This window comes from Camelus dromedarius, chromosome 27 (assembly GCF_036321535.1).
Source record: "Camelus dromedarius isolate mCamDro1 chromosome 27, mCamDro1.pat, whole genome shotgun sequence".
Classification (NCBI taxonomy): domain Eukaryota; kingdom Metazoa; phylum Chordata; class Mammalia; order Artiodactyla; family Camelidae; genus Camelus; species Camelus dromedarius.
In genome coordinates, this window is record NC_087462.1 from 967475 (window position 1) to 985652 (window position 18178).

Below are 18178 nucleotides of genomic sequence, written 5' to 3' on the forward strand. Positions count from 1 at the left end.
CCCTTGCCCCAGGGCTGGGCTTCGGACTCCCGCCCACTTCCCACGTCGGGTCTTCGCCCTCACCTGGGACCCTGCCTGGAAGCCCTCCGAGAAGTCATGGGCACCCATCTCCCACAGCACGGGAGTGTGCCCGAGTCGAGACTGGGCCCCGTGGTGGTGTTTCCAGACTTGGGCTGGTTTCCGCGGGCCAGGGTCCTCAGATGTGCGCAGCCTCGCTCTAATGCTCAGCCCACGGCGCCCACCTCCAAAGCCGGCCTGTCCCAGCGGCCCTTTGGGGCCTTCTTTTCTCCTTTGGGGCGGAGGAGCCTTCTGGCTTCCCGCTGTGGGGTTTCTTTTGGTAAATGGATGGGCTGGGCGCAGGATGGACCCAGCCTGGACAGGTGTGCTGGAGTCTCCAAGAGGACCCTGGCCCGTTCCCTGCTTGGCTGCAGAACCTCAGGCCAGTTGCATGGGCTCTCTAGGTGGGAGGGGTCGGCCTCTCCCCTGGGTCCACTGCCAGCCTCACCGGACATGGGAACCTACCCTCGACCTGAGTAATCCCTAAGCCACACTGTCCCTGACTAGAGGGTCCTTCACCTCCTGTCACTTCTCTTCCCACACTCTGGCTTCCCTGGCAGGTTTCCCCACCTCCCCTATCCATTGAAGCTTTCAGTCCCCTGCCTCCTTGGTCCCTGTTCCTGGAATGCTTTCTCCCTCTAATGTCTTTCCTGACCCCAGGCCACATCCAGTCCAGTTTCTCTTGGGGTCCCAGACTTCTCTTTTGTGTGCTTGAATGCTAGGAAATATTAGTTACTTTATCATAATTTATGTCTAATCCCCTCCTGCTGAGACTGGGTTCCTGGAGGCAGGCCCTGGACCTGCAGATCTGCTGTGCTCCCAGTGTGTGTTCCAGCCCCGGGCTTTGTCCTGTCTCCCCACAGAAAGTTCCACTGGCTGTAGCTGGCATTCAAGGCCCAGCATGACCTGCCCTGGCCCACCTAGCCAGCCTCCAGTCCCCCTAGCGCCTCCTGGGGGCCCTTACCATCACTGCCTTTTCTTAGGGCCAGGTCTTGGCACCTGCTTCCTCTCCCTTCCTGAGACCCCACCTAGGGTGGCATACTGGGTGCATGGGGTCAGTGCTGAGAAAGGTGCTCAGTGAGGGGAGGAGAGTAGTATTGGGCCCTTGATGGTGACAGGTGGGGAAGAGACCACAGTGGCCTGCAGGGGATCAGCTCGTGCACACGCACAAACGTTCCTTAAAGCACCCCCAGCCCCTCGGGCGCTGTGGAGAGGTCTTCAGAGGAGCCAAGTGCCGGGTCTCTTGTGCCCTGGGCTCAGCCACTTGTCCACCCAGGATGGCCTTCCCTTCCCTGCCTGCCTTCCTGCTTTCTGGCTCCCCCACCCTGGTTCAGCTCACACCTCCCTCCCCCTGGGGGCCGTGGGGCGGGGGAGGCAGCATCTGATGATGAGGGTGAGACTGAACTACGGAGAGACTGAACTACGGAGAGACTGAACTACAGAGAGACCTGGGGAAACGGCTCCCACGCCAGCCCATGGCTGTGGCTGGGAAAGACCAGGCCACCTAGGTGGGGGGTGGGTAGGTGGGCTCTGCTCAGGACACAGATGTCCGGCCACCAAGAAGCTGAGAAAGGGTGAGAGTGAACAAGAGAGGGCTTAGGAGTGAACAACACAGTAGCGGGAGTTCAGACTTCAGCGGGAGCCTGGAAGAATCAAGTGGGAGATACCTCCCAGAAAGTCAGGCAAAGAGACAAGAGGTGGAAAGTAGAAGAGGAAAGAGGAAATAGAAAAACAGTCCAAGAGTTCCAGGGAGAACAGAGAGAGAGTGCAGGGAAGTTGTCCATGAAATAATGGAAGGGATGGCGAGGCCAGAGCCTGCAAATAGCTGGGACCCCACAGCTTGTCCTGGGAACATATGTTAGGGGTCCTGGGGCCCCAAGTACTTCCAAGCCACATTACAAAGGATCGGGAAGAAGGCCTGGGTTCTGAGGGAAAGTGAAAGCTGACCACAAGAGGTCCACATCAAGTGGGGATCAAGGAGGAATCGAGACGTTTTAGGCCTGCAGGTCATCACATTAGTTTAGCATACTGCAGGATGCACTCCAGGAAAATGAGGGAGTGAGTCAATGAAGAAACAGGTTCTGCCACAGGACGGTGAAGTAAGTGGGGCTGGAGGATCATCTAGAGGGTTTGACTGTGTCGAAGGCCATTGTGGGTGGCAGGGGAACTGGCCATCAGGAACAAAGACAGTGATTTTAAAAGGTGGCTGTCAGGCATCAAATGGACTAGGAGTGAAGAGAGAAAAGGGGGATGGGGACTACAGGGTCTTGATTTCCCAGCGTGCGGTCAGGGACGTGTGAACACTGACCTACTGGATGTTTGCACAGATCTGTCCAGAATCGCCCTGTGGTGATGCATTTTAAAAGTCCTTTTAGAATTGTAAACCACCCCCCAGCTCTGTAAGTGATTTGCATGCTGAAGTATTTGGGTGGCAGAGAACGGTGTCGGAGTGTGCTTGGAATGCACCAGAAATAAGATGGAGGGAGGAGGAACAGAAAGATGGAGTGGTTAACAGACGTGAATGAGGCCACAAGGGAAATAGTGCTGGACCCCAGAGCAGGGTCCCTCCCCCTGGGCGCTGTGGACACCAGGTCACCCTCTGGGGGGGGCGTCCCAGGCACTGTGGGGTGTGGAGCAGTTTCCCTGGCCCCACCCACTCAATGCCAGGGGTCCCCTCCCCGCCTCCCCTATTAGTTTTCTGTGGCCCTGACAAGTTACCAAGCACATTGGTGCTTAAAACACCAATTTACTCTCCCGGTTCTGGAGCCTAGAAGTGCGACATCACAGCGTCACCGGGCTGTTTGCTCCCTGAGGGCTCCAGGGGAGGGTCCTTCCTGCCTCTTCCAGCACCTGGGGGCTGCCTGCAACCCTGCGTGTCCCTTGGCTTGTGGCCACGTCACTCCAGTCTGTGCCTCTGTGGTCTCATGCCTTCACTGCCCCCCTGCTGCCGTGTCTGTGTTCCCTCTTATGAGGGCACCAGCTGTTGGACTCAGGGCCGCTCTACTCTGTGACCTCATCTCAGCTAACGATGTCTGCCAAGACCCTGTTCCCACAGACGGTCACCTTCACAGGCGTAGAGGTTGGGAAAAGGACATGTTTTTCAGGGGGACAGGCAGTACACCACACCTCCCCAGTGTGACAACCCCAAATGTCTTCAGACATGTCTCCCGCGTGCAGTCATCTGGCTGAGAACCATCTGCAGTGGGTGAAGGTGGGGGCGGGTGGGGGCGCTGGACACTTAACAGTTCTCTCAACCCTGCTCTGAGTGTAACAGTTCTTGTGGAAACTTGGAATGAAATACTGTCACAGGGAGGTGGGGACAGGGAGTCTGGGAGGTGACATGGCCCCACCACCATTCCTGAGGCCAGGTGTTGGCACCTCTGGGCTTCATGTGACTATTTGGTGTATCTCAAAACCTTCTGTAATGAAAAAAATATATCTATCTTTTTACTTAAAGGAAGTCCTTTGAGATTCATTTGGAGATGTCTGCGGATGGAAACAGCATAAAATGCCGCAGGGTGGGAAGTCGGAGGGCGTGGAGGGGACAAGACGGCAGGGTTAGCGCAGGGGCTGCGGGGGGACCCTGGGGGGCTGCGTTACCTTCTCTTTACTTTTGCATATTTTAAAATTATATATATATATTTAATTATTTTATTGGTGTTTTTATTCCCCTTTGTTTTTTATAGAGGGACTGGGGATTGAACCCAGGACCCTGTGCATGCTAAGCACGCGCTCTTCCACTTGAGGTATACCTCCCTCTGTTTTTTAGTTTTTAAATGTGTGGAGGCCACACTGATGAAGACAGCCGCTTCCTGGGGGCCTGGTGCTGTCTGGCCACGGGCGGGCAGCAAGGCTCAGCAGGAGCCCGGGTCTGAGTTCGGCCTCCCGGCGCCCCTCCAGTGTTGCCCAAGGTGGGATGGCATTGCGGCCTCCTCTGCAGCCACATTTTGAGAGAATAAGAAATAGTTGGGGGCGATGGTATGGCTGCATTGGTAAAATGCTTGCGTAGCATGCATGAGGTCCTGGGTTCAATCCCCAGTACCTCCGTCAAAAAAATAAAAGTAAATAAACCTAATTACCTCCCCACCACCAAAAAAAAAAAAAAAAAAAAAAAAGTCAAAGGAAAGAACTTTATTGCCAAAGAATATACGCCTTCCCTGCATAATTTCCATTTTCAGTCTTCTCTGGCTAAGAAAACGGCGTGTGCAGGGAGGCGGCGGGGAGGGCGCGCGCTCAGCGCGCATGAGGTCCCGGGCTCGGCCCCATTAAAAACCAACCAACTAGCCGGCCGAAGCACTCCTGCCCGGAAGGCGGACGAACGAAATAGCAGGTGCCCTGGAAGCCGGCTGGAGGATTGGCTGGAGGCCACTTCTGTGAATCAGGTTGGGTTTTTTGAGATAAAATTTACACGCCAACAAAGGCACCTGTTTCCACTGCCCTGTGGGTGAGCGCCACTTGCTGGATAAACACCGCTGGGCCCCAGCCTCGCAGAGTCCCCTGCCCCTCTGCTGTGGGCCCACCCCTCTCCAGTCCCCTCCCGTCACCATGGACCAGCTGTGCCTTTTCTAGGGTTTTAGGTACATAGAATTGCTTTGATTTCTCTCTTGGGGTATGTTTGTTGCACTTGGCCTAAGTTAATTTTTGTCCCTCTTTTTATTTTTTAATGGAGGTACTGGGGACTGAACCCAGGATCTCGTGCGTGCTAAGCACGTGCTCTACCACTGAGCTCTACCCTCCCCCCAATTTCTGTCCTTTTTTAGAGAGTCCCCAACAGGTGACTGTGTATCCATCCTCCTTCATAGCCCCCTGGGCCCTCCCTCACCCAAGGCAGCCTCTCTCCAAGCTGGCTCCCCACACCTCTCGGGCTGGCCGGGATCTGTGCACAGATATCAGGTTCCCTGAGCCTCTTAAATTGTCTTTTTTTTTTTTTAACTGAGATATCATGCACGTTGAAATTTACCCTTTAAAAGTAGACAATTTAGTGGTTTTTAGTAAACCCGAAAGCTGTGCAAGCATCACTGCTATCAATGCTAGAACGCTGCCATCAGCCAAGAAAAGGAGCCCGGCCCCAACAGCCCCAGCCCCGGCCGCCGCCCATCTAGGGCTCCCTGCCTCTCATGTGTCGCACGTGGGAGCCACACAGGGTGTGGCTGCCTCAGTCCGGGTTCTCCAGAGAAACAGAGCCAACAGCACGCAGGTGGATGTGCTTGAGAGGTTTACTATGGGAAGTGGCTCTCGTGCTGACGGAGGCCGAGGGCCCTCCATCTGAGTCCACAGCTTGGTGGCCCAGGAGGGCCAAGTGTGTTTTAGTCCGAGGCCAAGGGCTGGAGAACCAGGAGGTCCGAGGTCCGGGGCTGGGAAAAGAGGGGCGTCCCAGCTCGGGAAGAGGGAATTTGCCTTCCTGCTGCCTTTTTGTTCCACTTGTGCTGCTGTGGACCAGATGATGCCCACGCTGGTGAGGCCGGACTCTCGCCTCTGCCTCCTGAATCCACTTTTTTCTCAGAAACATTTGCACAGACACACCCAGAAATGTCTTACCAGCTGTCTGGGGTCCCTCAGCCCAGTCAAGCTGACGCCTAAAATGAACATCACAGCACCCTCCTGTGCCTGCTTCTCTCCCTGAGTGACGTGCTCTCAGGGGCCGTCCACATGGGAGCGGGTGTCAGGGCTGCTCTGCTTTTCATGGCTGAGTCATGTTCCGTGTGGGGGGGGACCACGTTTGCGTATCTTCGGTTGATGGACACGAGGTTGTTTCTGCTTTTTGAGCCCCTTGAATCTTGACAAGCCTTACCTGACCTTGCAGGTGGTGCTGTTCCCGGACCCCCTGCCCCACCAGGGCTGAGAATGGAGGGTGGAGAGGCTCCCCATCTGCTCAGTCAGTAGCCGCCAGCCCCAGGGGCCAGTGCAGCCAAAGAAACGTTTAATTGGTTCTAACCGATTTGAACTCCCGCAGCCACATGTGGCTGGTGGCGGTCCTGCTGGATTGTTCTAGAAATTTGCTAGTTGGTCCCTCTGCTGCAGCCTATCTTGCTGCCTCTTCTCTGACCAGGAGCTCCCAGCTTGTCGTGGGGCATCACGGCCTCGGGTCACCCCCGGCTCCCTCCCTCTCAAACCTGGTGGATCCTGAGTTCAAGCAGCTCGAGGGCTTCTGTAGCCATTGTTTGTCTCCCTGTAGGAGACAGAGGGACAGAGGCCAGGAGTCTGGATGAGCTTGGAGGTGAAAGAGGAGAGGACTCAGGGCTGGGCCACGTGGGCCAGGACTGCCTGGACCAGAGGGGAATCTGGTCTTCAAGGCAGTGTGGCCTGCGGCTGCTGCCCCAGTCATCCTGGACCTCCGGACCAGCCACCTCGCACAGCAGAGGGGACACTGCAGGTGGGATTAAGTTAAGGCCCCTGGGATGGGGGTGACCCTGGATTCCCCGGGGGAAACCCGTGTCCTCACAGGGTCCTCATCAGAGGGAGGCGGGGAGGTCAGGGTCACAGAGACAGGAGATGCTGCGCTGCTGGCGGTGAGGATGGAGGGAGGGGCCGCGAGCCAGGGATGCGGCGCCTCTAGAAGCTGGAAGAGGCAGGAGCCGCTTCTCCCTGGAGCCTCCGGAGGGACCAGCCCTGCCCAGGCCTGGGTTGAGCCCCGTGGGGCCCGAGCTGGACTCCTGACTCCAAAGCCGTGTTGTTTCCGCCACTCCATCAATGGTGACGTTACAGCAGCCCCAGGAGACGCAGGTGAGGGGCGTCCCAGAGGGCCAAGCAGAGCAGAGTGAGGAGTAGGTCAGAAACTCCTGGGTCCCCTTGGACGGGCCGCGGCGCACCAGTTAAAGGACACGGGCAGGTGGCCAGTGGCTCAGAAACCCAGCTGCCCAGCAAGTGGCACTGGAGGTGCTGGAGCTGCGCTGCTGGTGGGGGACTCTGGAGAAAATTCAGGAGAGCCTGGAGCTAGGGAAGTGGCAGCGCGGAGGGCTTTAGGGCGGGCGGGGGGCACCTACCCATCAGCCAGGCACTGAGCCACCCAGGAGCCTGGCCACGCCCCACCTTCCGGGGTCCCGAGGTCAGTGGTCACTCAGTCTCGCAGTGGCCGGAGGCTGGGCCTGGTTAGCTGCGTGGGCACTGGAGTCAGGGAGACCCAAGGTCTCAGCCAGACCTGACCTCTTCCCAGTTGGTGGCCCAGGCAAGGTGCTGAAATGAGCCTGTCTCCCCTGTGGAAACTGAGGCTAATTCTGGTGGGTGGGGCTGCCTGTAGAGACAACACACATGGAAGGGCCGCTGGGGGGTGGGAGCAAGACAGAGACCCCTATTCAGTCGGGGGAAGGGATCCTGGCAACCAAGGCCCTGAGCAGCTGTGGATGGGGGTCCAGGCAGCCGGGGAGGGGCCGTACCCCCTGGGCAGGGCAGACCCTCTGCTGCCTGCAGACTCTGGCCAGGGTGGCTGGTGGGGTGAGGGGCCAGGGTCCTCCCAGCTCGTGGCCCCAGCCTTTAGGGTAGGATAAAAGTCTGCAGTGACCACCGGGCCAGGAGTGGCAGAGAGGGGACCGGTGTGGCTGATGTCCTCAGGACCCCTCCCCAGTCACTGTCAGCAGTGGCCCAGGGGGCCACAGGGTCTGAGGGCAGGAGGATCCTTGGGATCCCGCCTGGGGGCTGCAGGCCCAGCTCAGCTGCCCCCGCCCCGGGCCCCAAGTTGGGCTGGAGACGTCCCTCTGCTGGGCACCTGGCACAGACCCCACCCCGGAGACCTAGGACAGGCCCTTGTCTCTCAGGAGGCAGGGGGCCTCCAAAGGAGCCCAGGAGCCTGTAGGCCTGGCTTGCAAGCCAACACCACTGTCCACCCTTCCCCGCCGGAGAGGTCAACCCCCCACCATCCCCTTCTGTCCTCCAGCCCAGTGCAAGAAGGTCCCTGGCACTGGCAAAAAGCTCGGGATTCGGATAAACCGAGACCCCAGACCACATTGCAGGACGTGTTTTATTCAGCACTGCACACGGGCCTCCCGCGGCTCCACCAGGCTTCCCCTCAGTGCTGCAGCCTGGGCCGAGGGGCCTTCCTGGGGTTGTGGCAGCCCGGCCCTGGCATGGGTACTGCAGCCCCAAAGACCAGTGCTCAGTCCTTGGGGCTTTGTGCTTTGACTTTGGGAGGATGCGGTCAGCCCAACCTCCCGGGCCAGTGTCCTTGGAGGGAGGGGCAAGCCACAGCCCCAAGGGGCTCCCACTGTCACCCTGCCTGGCAGGCCCACCACAGCACAGGGTGTCTGGTCAAAGGAGGCAGCGACTTGGGCCCCTCCCAGCAGTACGGCTGCAGGGCTGCTGGGCAGTGGGGATGCACTGGCCCACGGCGTGTCTTTGGGCCAACGGAGTGCCAGGGCCACCCCAACGGCATCCTGGGACCGAGGGGAGGGTGCTGGCCCAGGCTCCACTCAGAGCAGTGGACACCCCCCTCACCAGGGGCACTTGGCGCTGGAGGTGGGGGTCAACAGCACATCCCCGATGGCCTCCCAGCCCAACGTTCCTCGGAGGCTATTGCCTGGGCCCCAGGCAGCACGAGGCCCCAAGCCCACCAGCTGGGCGTCATTGGTCCTGCCCTCCCAGGCAAAACTGAGGCTTGGAGGCTGGTGGACAGCAGCACTGCCTCGGAGCCCTGGCCCAGTGAGTCCGGCCACCAGTGCTCCCGGCCATAAGCAGTTCATCCAGGGCACTGACCCTCAGGCAGGGCCAGTCTGGCTGCAGACAGTGAGATTTTCAGGCTCAAAGGCCAAGGTCCTGTCCATGTGCAGCAAACACAGAAGCTTAAGCAGCCACGTGGACGTCCAGCCTCGTTTGTACCACGGGTTTATTGAAGGAAAACGTCTGGGTTGTGCCGTTTGCTTTCGGGTACTCTCCGAGTCGCCATGGCTCTGCCCAGCTCGGGGCACTGGAGAGCCATCCTGCACCCTCTCCTGAAGGGTGGACACGTGGTCCGGAGTATCATCCATCACGTGCACAGATCGGAAGTGAGACCGTTCCAGAAAATGCTTCCCCAGGCCCACGGGGAACCTCGCAGGCTGCCCGGTGGCAGTGGCTGCGGGGACCAGGCTGGCCTGAGCCTGGTGCGGAGCAACTGGTGCCTACAGACCTGGCCCCTTCAGAGTAACACAGCCGTAGGGGCCCGGCAGGTGCGAGACCGTCCTTCAGCCGCGCCCCCGAGGCCTGGCGGGGAGGGCACGCCTGGGCAGGGCAAGGAGGCGCCGGGCCAGCGAGCCTGGTCCCAGCTCGGGAGGGCCGCGCCTGCAGGCGGCCCAACGCGGGCAGGGCAGGGCGGGGCAGGCTCTGCGGAGACAGGAGAGGGCGCCCTCAGTGCCTGACCAGGCCTATCCTCCAAGGAGACCAGAGCTCTGCGGGAGGTGCCCGGACCAGCCCTGACCCCTGCGGTCACTGCCAAGCACCTGCTCTAGACGTGCTCCATCTCCTGGTCCTGGTCCGGCTCCTCCTCCTCCTCCTCCTCCTCCTCCTCCTCCTCGTCGGCGCCCACCTTATCCAGCGGCGCCTCCCCGTCCCGGGCCAGCTCCTCCACATGGGCCAGCATGTCGGCCATCAGTGCCTCCTCCAGCCGCTTGCGGACCTGCTGCACCAGCTCCTCCTGCTTCCTGGGGATGCACGGACCCGCTTGACAGGGCACCTCCCCGTCTCCAGGGAGACCAGGGCGCAAGGCCAGGATGGAAGGACGTGCAGACACACAGGGCCAGTACCTCTCAGAGCCCCACTTCTCCATCTGGCGTGGCCTTCTGGACAGCGCACCCCACCTCTGCCAGGCCGAACCCCAGACCTCCCCACCCCCGTCTGCCGCTGTCCCTGGTCCAGGCTGGTGCCTGTGATGCCCGAGGGGGTTTGCAAAGAAAAAAGACAAGCAGATGTCGGGCCCTCAAGTCTAGCCAGAGCATCTCTCATCCTGGGGTGATGGGTCCTCATAGGAGAGATGAGCTGTCCCTGCTTTTGTTTTCCGTCACCGAGGCCGAGAGAGCTGCCATCAGCCTAGTCAGTGAGACTGCTGGGCCCCTGCCCTGCAGCCTCATGCCGTGGACCTGACGTCTGTGTCTGTGCCGGCCTGGCCCTCCCGTCAGCCCTGTGGGGGCCCCGCCCGCTGCACCCGTCTTCCTCCAGACCTGGGGCCTGCATGTCTCACTTCAGGGCCGGCTTCCATTCTGAGGATTTCAGTGCAGCCCTAACGACCCATCCTAGCTCTCTTTCCTTATGCTCTCAACACCCTCTCCTGCCCTTTCCCTTGGGATGAGCTATCAGAGGTGCGGTCTCAGCCCGGCGCCCCCACCTCCCAGGGCCCCACCCCGCCCTGCTGCCCCTGCACAGGGTGCCGGAGCCCCAACTCTTCATCTCAGCAGGGCACCAAGGGCTCAGAGCCCCACAGGACACGCGTCCCACCGTCTCGGTGCTCCTAGATGCCTCCTGACCAGAGCCAGTTCCAGCCACCTTCTGCAAGCCCTCCCCAGACAGCTCCATTTGCAACTGGACACCACCCACAGGGTCCTGACCAGTGCAGGCCCAGCACCCAGGCCCGGGGCACGTACCACTTCCCCCGACCCCACCCTCCCTGTTCCTGCACGTCCTCCAGGCCCTCCAGTCCTCCTCAAGGCCTCACGTGCCCCAGCGGTGGGCTCGACCCTCGCAGAGCCTGGCAGAGGCGAGCCGCCCATGTGGAGAGCACTGCCCACTGCCAAGAACCCTGCCGCAGTGAGGCTGCCTCAGCCCTGAAGGTGTCTGCCAGACTGAACTGAGCCCTTGTCATGAAGGCAGCGCCCAGCAGACGCTTCTCTGCAGCCCTGGCCACTGTACACCCTGGACACGTTGGAGGGGCCCAATGGTGGGGAGACCCCTGGGCACAAGCCCGGGGGAGGGAGGCAGGGAGGGCGGGTGCTACCTGATGTCCTCGTCAGTCACCATGAAGGCCTTGCAGAGCGGCTGGGCTGTGTTGAGCCAGACCCCGGGGTTCTTCTCCACGGCGGCCGAGAGCTGCCCGGTGATGGGCATGGTGCTGGTGTGCAGGGCACTGGCGATAGCCGAGAGCAACGTCTCATCCGTGCAGCCGGGCCCCACGCCTGCCGCAGAATGGGAGGGTGGTCACCGGGGCGCCCGCCCTGCTCCTTTAGCCCCAGACTCCATGCCACACCCTCTTTAGGAGTGGGCCTGCAGTCACTCCCACGAGGCACAAGCCCTGAGTTCCCAGTGACAGCAGGGCTGTTTTCACAGCACAGAAGCAGGACCAGACCCCCGGGTCTTTTCAGGGCCCTGAGACCCACCCCGTCCTGCTGGTTCACCGCCACCAGCCGTGTGGTTGACCCCGCACCATCTGCAGGGTCAGTGCTCACCAGCTGGTCCCAGGCTAAAGGGAGCAGGGGCACCTTGCCCTTGCTGACCTCTGCCCCTGTCTCTCCCTGTGGCCCAGCTTATTAATGGTCACTCTTCTGGCCACAGACGCCCACCCTACGCCACTGCCCTGGGCAGCCAGGTCACCTTGCAAACCCTTGGGGAGGTCCATGGTTTTCACCAGCTCCTCTGCAATGTCGAAGGCATTCAAGCCGCTCAGCTTCTTCTCCCAGAAGAGCTGCAGCGACACAGACAGGTGTGAGGCTGACAAGATGGCCAGGCTGCCTGCCCTATGTGACCGCTGACCCTACACTCCCTGGGGCTGCTCACAGCCCTGACCGGGAAACGGGGGTGCACAGGGCCCAGGGGCCATCACGGCCGGGCCACCCAGGCGGAGGAGTGTCAGCCTGTTTCTGGCAGGACGAAGACCCAGGACCAGCCTTGCTGCCAGGTGGCTTGGGGTTCTCCTTCACACTGAAGTTGAGGGTTTGCAGGTCCCACCTCAAACCTGGGCCGAGCCACTGTCCACGACCACCGCCTGATGCCACAGGGGGCCCCGGAGCCCCTGGAAGGTGCGACAAGCCCGCAGCCTCAGGCTTCACCCTGAGACCTCAGGGAGAGAATCTAAGGGGGGGTTACTCAATGGGGGACAGGCAGAGGCAGGTGCACGGGTTTCTGGACAGTTACCTAGCATCCCACACCCCGCTACCTCCTGGGTTCTCATAAATACACGTGGAATCACGGGTGACTCTTGGGTTTTGAAAGGCAACTTACAAAACTGCACTTGGAGAACCTTATTAAATAACATTCTCAATAAAATGGATCAACCCATTCAAGAGACCAGCGGGCCAAAGGCAGCCCCTGTGCCCATGCCTGGTGGGCCAGCCCTACTTCCTGCGGGACCAGGCTCTGGGGTGGGCCGCCCTGACCGCAGCACTGGGGCTTGGGCCCGCGGACCTGGAGCGGGGCCTGCCTGCCTGGGACTGGCCAGGGCGTGCATCTGGGCTTACCTGCCGGGGCTGTTCCACGGCCTTCTGGGGGTCGCTCTTCACCTTGTTGCTGGGATGGTTGGTGATCTTGGTCACTGGCTGCTTGAAGATGGACGCGGTCTGCCTGACCGGGAGGGCCGTGTTCAGGTCGGGTTTGCCCTGGGGAGACACGCACGCTGGCACCGGCCCCTGACACACCAGGGCGGGCCTGCAGTGGGCTTTCCGGCTCAGCGAGGACTCTGTGCCCCCTCGGGCTTTGGGGAACAGGCCCTATGTTCCTCAGTCACCAGCATACCCTGTGGCACCCATAGATCTGGAGGCAACACCAGGCCCAGTCTACTCGTTGACCATGATGTGGCTGCGACGGGGTCACCAGGCACACACCTGCCCCCCACCCCCTGCAACCTTCTCCACAGAGCATGGTCCTGGGGGCACCCCGACCAGCTCTGTTCTGCTGCCAGGGCAGGGATAGGGGACAAAGTACCCCTGAACATGTGTCCCTCAGACACTGGCAGACACACCATGGCCCTGGTACCCACGTGTGGACTGGCCGTGGTTGGAGACCTGCCGCCTCCCAGGCCCCATTGTGGGAAGGGAGCGGACCCCCGGAAGTCGGGGTGTGGGGAGGCCTGCCCGCAGCCCCTCCTGGAACAGGTGGTGGGTGCATTCCCCTCTGCCTGCGTTTCCACAACTGCCCAGCTTTCCTCTGCAAGCAGCTACGCTTCACCACCGGGAGAGGTCAGCCTTCCCACCGTGGTTTTGGCCAGAGCCACAGCCAGGGCGGGCTCACCTTGACCGGGTTGGGGGAGTCGTACCGCACCCTCTGCCGGCTCTTGTTCATCTTGCTCATCAGCATCTTGCCTGTGCGGAAGTCAAAGGTGCTCAGGTCCATGGAGCCCCCCAGGTACCGCGCCAGCTGTGGCTTGCTCCGGAACTTCTTCCCGCTCGGGCTGCGGACAGAGGGGCGGGTGGTGGGCAGGATGCCTGGGGCCATCTCTGTCCCCCAGCGCATCTCCCAACCTACAGAAGGGTGGCGCCCAGCCCTGGGCACCCGGCTGACACTTCTGGAACATTCCAGAAGTGGAATTAGGCTGTGTTCTTGAGAAAAGATCCAAGTATAGCAGGTATTTGAGGAACGATCCCTAACAGCGGTCTTGTGATTACAGCGTTGAGGTTCTGTCCTAGGGACTGGGCTGTAAAATCTCATGTTAAATTTTGGGGCCAGGACCCCAAAGAGCTGCCCAGGTGTGACCTGCTGGGAAAGCTTGAAACCAGGCGTCATAAACCTGGAGGAGCGGCTCTGTGACCCCGCCTGCCCTGTGGCCCAGCGCGCTCAGCTCTCTAGGAAATGACACTGGCCTCCAGCTGCTGCGCGTGTTCAGTGAGCTCGGAGCTGGAAGTGACCAGCACAGGGCCCGGTAACGTTAACAACGACAGCTGGGCCAGGGGACTGGTGCAGCCGCTTCCTTCGTAAAGCAGCCTGGCAGATCCGTAAACGGTCAAACAGCAATTCAACCACCTCAAGTATCCTCAAGAAATCAAAACATATGTCCAAAGACACCTGATTATTCACAACAGCAGGGCTCACAACAGGCAAGTGAAAACAGCCCAAATGTCCCTCCACACACAGGAACATTATGCACTGATGAAAAGAAGAGAAGCCCTGATGCTTGCTACCACGCGGACGGACCCTGAGAACACGGTGCTCAGTCAGAGAAGCAGACACAGGACACACAGTGTGTGACTCCATGGATGTGAGACGTCCAGAACAGGCCAGTCCACAGACACAGGGGGCTGCTGGTTGTCAGGGGCTGGGGCTTCCTTTTGGGGTCACAGATCTTCTAATCGGAAGTGGTGGCCACACAACTCCATGAACACACTGACACCAGTTAACTACACTCGTTACATCTCCTGCGCTTGCATGGCGCCCAGCAGGCCTCCCGCCCGTCTAGGACGTCCCTGTCACTCACAGCCTGAAGCTGAGAAGGAGCTTTGTTTTGTCGACCTCCCCTGGAAAATTTTCAGGGTGAGCCCCTAATTCAAGCAAGCGCACGCCCCCTCCAGCTCCGCAGACAAGGGATGGTAGAGGGCAGTGTGGAGCCCATCACAGCCCCACCAGGCCGGGCCAGTGGCTCGGCCAGGGACCAGGCGCCCAGCACAGGCAGCCCCCACGGCCGGGGATTCGGAGCTCCCCCACCACAGCCCCGGACTCTGGTGGAAGAGCCTCTTTTCTACCACACTCTGTGCTGGCTGGTGTGACCTGAGCCGCGTGCCTGGAGCAGCAGAAAGGACCCTGGGTCCCCACTTGGCTTCAGGTACGGCGACAGAAAGGACCCCAAGAGACACTCCTTGCGTTTCTTTGCCTCCAGTACCCCTATCCGCTGCTGTTGTGCTTAAAATGATGGATGTGAACAGGGAGACAGAAATAAAGACTGCAGGTTAGCAGGGCTTCAGGCCAGGGAATGGGGTGCCGAGCAGTGACAGTGAAAGGTCTGGGGCTCCTCTTAGGCTGAGGAAGCTGCTCTACGGGGACAGCGGTGACGGTGTACTCAGGCAAACCATATAGCATGTGACTCCTACCAGGACAAAGGTGTTAAAAAATGAACCCCAGACAGAAAGTGGATTGGGGGTTGCCAGGAGCCGGGGGAGGGGCGCTAAGGGGCACAGGGCTCATTCTGGGGCACTGCGAATGTCCTAGAACTAGACAGCGGTGACACAACTGTGTGAACAGCCCCAAAACTGCTGAGCGGGACGCTTTTAAAGGGTGAATTGTATGTAATGTGAATTATATCTCAATTTTTAGACCGGTTTTGCAGATCTGTACTGACAAGCAGCCAGGAGCCCCGGGCTGGAGGGTGCTCTGGGCTGAGTCAGGGATGCCCTGAAGGCCTGTGGACATCAGAACCTCCCAGGCTGGAGCTTGGCTGGCCTCGGGGACGGGAGCCAGTGCTCGGCATGGAGCCCAGGGCCTGAGACGGATGCAGGACTGAAAGGCAGCCTGGGCCCCAGGAGGAAGGGGCAGTGGGTGTTGACACCCCTCCGGTCAGGAGGCTTGTCCCTTGCGCTGCCCAGTGAGCCCCACATGGCAAGATGCAGCCGGTCATGGCCAAGCTGAGCCTAACTTCCCACAAGTGCTCAATTTCTTGTCCAACTGAATATACCAGGCAGGGAGACTATTTTCCCAAAGAAAATGCACAGCTGCAACCAGATGTTCCACCCCCACCTCCCAGGCCGCCAGAGCCTGGATCAAAACCTGAGGACCAGACTGCCCACTTGGAGGGGTGTGGGTCAGTGCCCACAGGGCGGTCTGTGAGGTCACACCACATCTCCAGGGTGACAATCTTGCAAGGAACACATTTGCTCCCTCCCACTCTCTGGACCAGGACACCAAGGCTCCACAGGCCTGCAGGCAGCACTAGGACCCAAGCCAGGTCTGTCTGACTCAATGGCCTGAGACCTGCCTTCCATCTGCATTTAAGAGAACCACATGTGCTCCTGCCTAGTCGCCTGGCTCTGCAGGGTGGCCAGTGGGTGGTGAGAGGGCCAAGGACCCACTTTCCAGAAAACACCATGGGCTCCGTATCACATTTCCCTAGACGTTCCACCTGGTGGGACCGGAGAGTCACAGGTCAGACCTAGGAGTGGCACTGGACCCTGCAAGCCCTGCTGTCCTGTCTCAGGCCCTCACTTCTCAGTGGAGCCATGGGAAACCTGTGATTTCATCTGTCCAGCCCGTTTGGAGCTTTTCGCTATCACTAGACCCTAATGCTCAGGGCTGGGGCCTTGGAGTGGTGTCCCACTAGGCTGAGGCCCTGAGAAGACCAGGCAGGTAGAGACGAAAGGTGGGTGATGATGGTCTGGGTCACTCCAGCCACACCGGCCTTGGCTCAGCTCCCGACCCTCTGCACAGGCTGTTTGGGATATCTGGACGGCTCCTCCTGGATCTCCTGCCAGGGCTCTGCTCTGTCAGCACCGCAGACAGGCGCTCATTGGGCTGCCTCAGCTCAACCAGGTGCCCCCATCAGCTGCCCTCAGACTCCTGCACCCCTCCCATGTCATCACCTGTAACTGTGGGGTGACGCCTGGGTCATCAGCTGCCACCCAGGAGGGGAGGGCCCCGGTCTTCTTCCCACTGAATGGCCAGGACCCCACACCACCAGACACTTAGCAGGTACTGCAGAGGTGTCTGTTAAGTTAACAAATAACTAGAGGCAGAGAAATCTGTCTTTAGTTCTAAAAGGAAGAAGTGAGCACATAAATGTGCTTGGAATTAAGTGAGGACAAGTGGTTCCTAGCCTGAACCTCCAAGAGCCCAGGAGAACTTTACTACAAGGACTTAGGTTTTCTAAGCAGACAGCGAAGGCGTGACGTCATAGACAGCTGCAATGAAGGGGACACACAATCGTGTCCCTAAGAGATGCAGACTGTACTCCCTCCACCAATCCTGGAGACTAGATCCTGAGTCTATCCTGAACAGGCTGCCGTCCTTTCCCTCCTCTCAAACGGGGCTAGCAAAGGCCCAGGACCTGCTGCACAACCCCCAACACCTGGCGGGCATTCAGCACGTGGCAGGTGTCCTGCCTGCTTTCCTTTCATCAGGGTCCTGAAGCAAAGCGGAGAGAGCCATCAAAGCTGGCTAAGAAACAAAAGCATCTTCCATCAGTCAGAGAAAGAAAAAAAAGGAAGGAAAAGGCAAACAGCAGGTGGCCGACGTTCTGGGACTGGGCTTCCAGCTGCCTGCTAATTCTTTGTTCCATCAAGGGAGGAGCGGTCCCTGCTACCTCGCCCAGGCCAAGTGCAGCCATCCCCCGTCTTGCGACTGAAGGGGCCACGAGCCACCACTGAGAGGCGGCGGTTTCGGAACCTGCCCAAGGGTGGGGGAGGAGAGGCTCTTAAAATATACGCAGCCCCAGAGACCGGCCTCCCTGGGAAAGGCCCAGGGACATGCATTCCTAGGCAGCGCTCCCACCCCCCAGAGCGAACCCTGCTCCTCGAAACCCCGGCTCGCCACCCGCCTCAGGCTGCGCGCGACCCGGGAACGCCCCATGCTGATAAAAGGGACAGCCCAGCCCCCACCCCCGCCTCCCAGCGGCGTCTGGCCCGCACCGGGGCTCCTCGCCCAGCCGGCCGCTTCCCTGCGGCCGCCGAACAAAGGGCGCCGCCTGCCCGGAACCGAACCCAGGGCCATGCGGCCGCACGGGGTGCGCACGCGCACTGGACCTGGGACACGCCAGGCACGCACGCGCACTGGGCCAGACGCCCGCCGCGCGCCGGCACGCACGCACGCACGACGCACGCGCGGGGCCCAGGCCGCGGCCCGGGTCGGGACGCCCAGGCCGCCGCAGAGGCCGCTGGGAGGCGCCCGTTGGGGCCCTACCCGGCCGGCACGTTCATTCACCTATAGTAAAAGACATCCCTGTGGCCGGCCGACAGCCCCGACCTTCTGGGCACTTCTTCCCTCTCCCAGCCCTGCGGGAGCGCCGGGCACTCCCACCTCTTCCGCTCCATCGCGCCCGGCTCCTCGGCCCGCGCCGCCGCCGCCGCCGCCGCCGCCGCCGCGCGGACCCCCGCTCGCCGCCGCTGCCTCAGCTGCCTCTGCCGCTGCCGCCGCCACTTGCCACGGCTGTTCCGGCCCGTGGGCCCCCTCCCTCCGCCCCCAGCTAGGCGCGCGCCGGCTTTGCCGCCCTCTCGGCCCCCTCCCCGCGCTCGCCAGCCCCCGCTCGGGGGGCCCGCTCCGCCCACCCGCCCGCGCGCGGGGCCCCGTGCTGCGCAGGCGCCGCGCAGGCCCCACC

At 60.7% G+C, this 18178-nt stretch overlaps 1 protein-coding gene across 2 annotated transcripts; it reads right to left on the bottom strand.

Annotated features, from left to right (window-relative positions):
• Positions 1 to 7993: 7993 nt before the first annotated feature.
• Positions 7994 to 18103, bottom strand: MBD3 (methyl-CpG binding domain protein 3). Of its 2 annotated transcripts, none has more exons than XM_031438156.2 (7): positions 17881 to 18103; positions 13177 to 13336; positions 12408 to 12545; positions 11545 to 11635; positions 10952 to 11129; positions 9465 to 9665; positions 7994 to 9348 (listed from the first exon to the last, which is right to left on the bottom strand). In XM_031438156.2, exons 1-6 carry the CDS (start codon positions 17892 to 17894, stop codon positions 9470 to 9472), a joined length of 777 nt encoding a protein of 258 aa, XP_031294016.1. In that variant the 5' UTR covers positions 17895 to 18103; the 3' UTR covers positions 7994 to 9348; positions 9465 to 9469. The 2 variants fall into 2 exon arrangements, with proteins under 2 accessions (XP_031294016.1, XP_031294015.2); XM_031438155.2 differs by having other exon boundaries at positions 17785 to 17927.
• Positions 18104 to 18178: the final 75 nt, after the last annotated feature.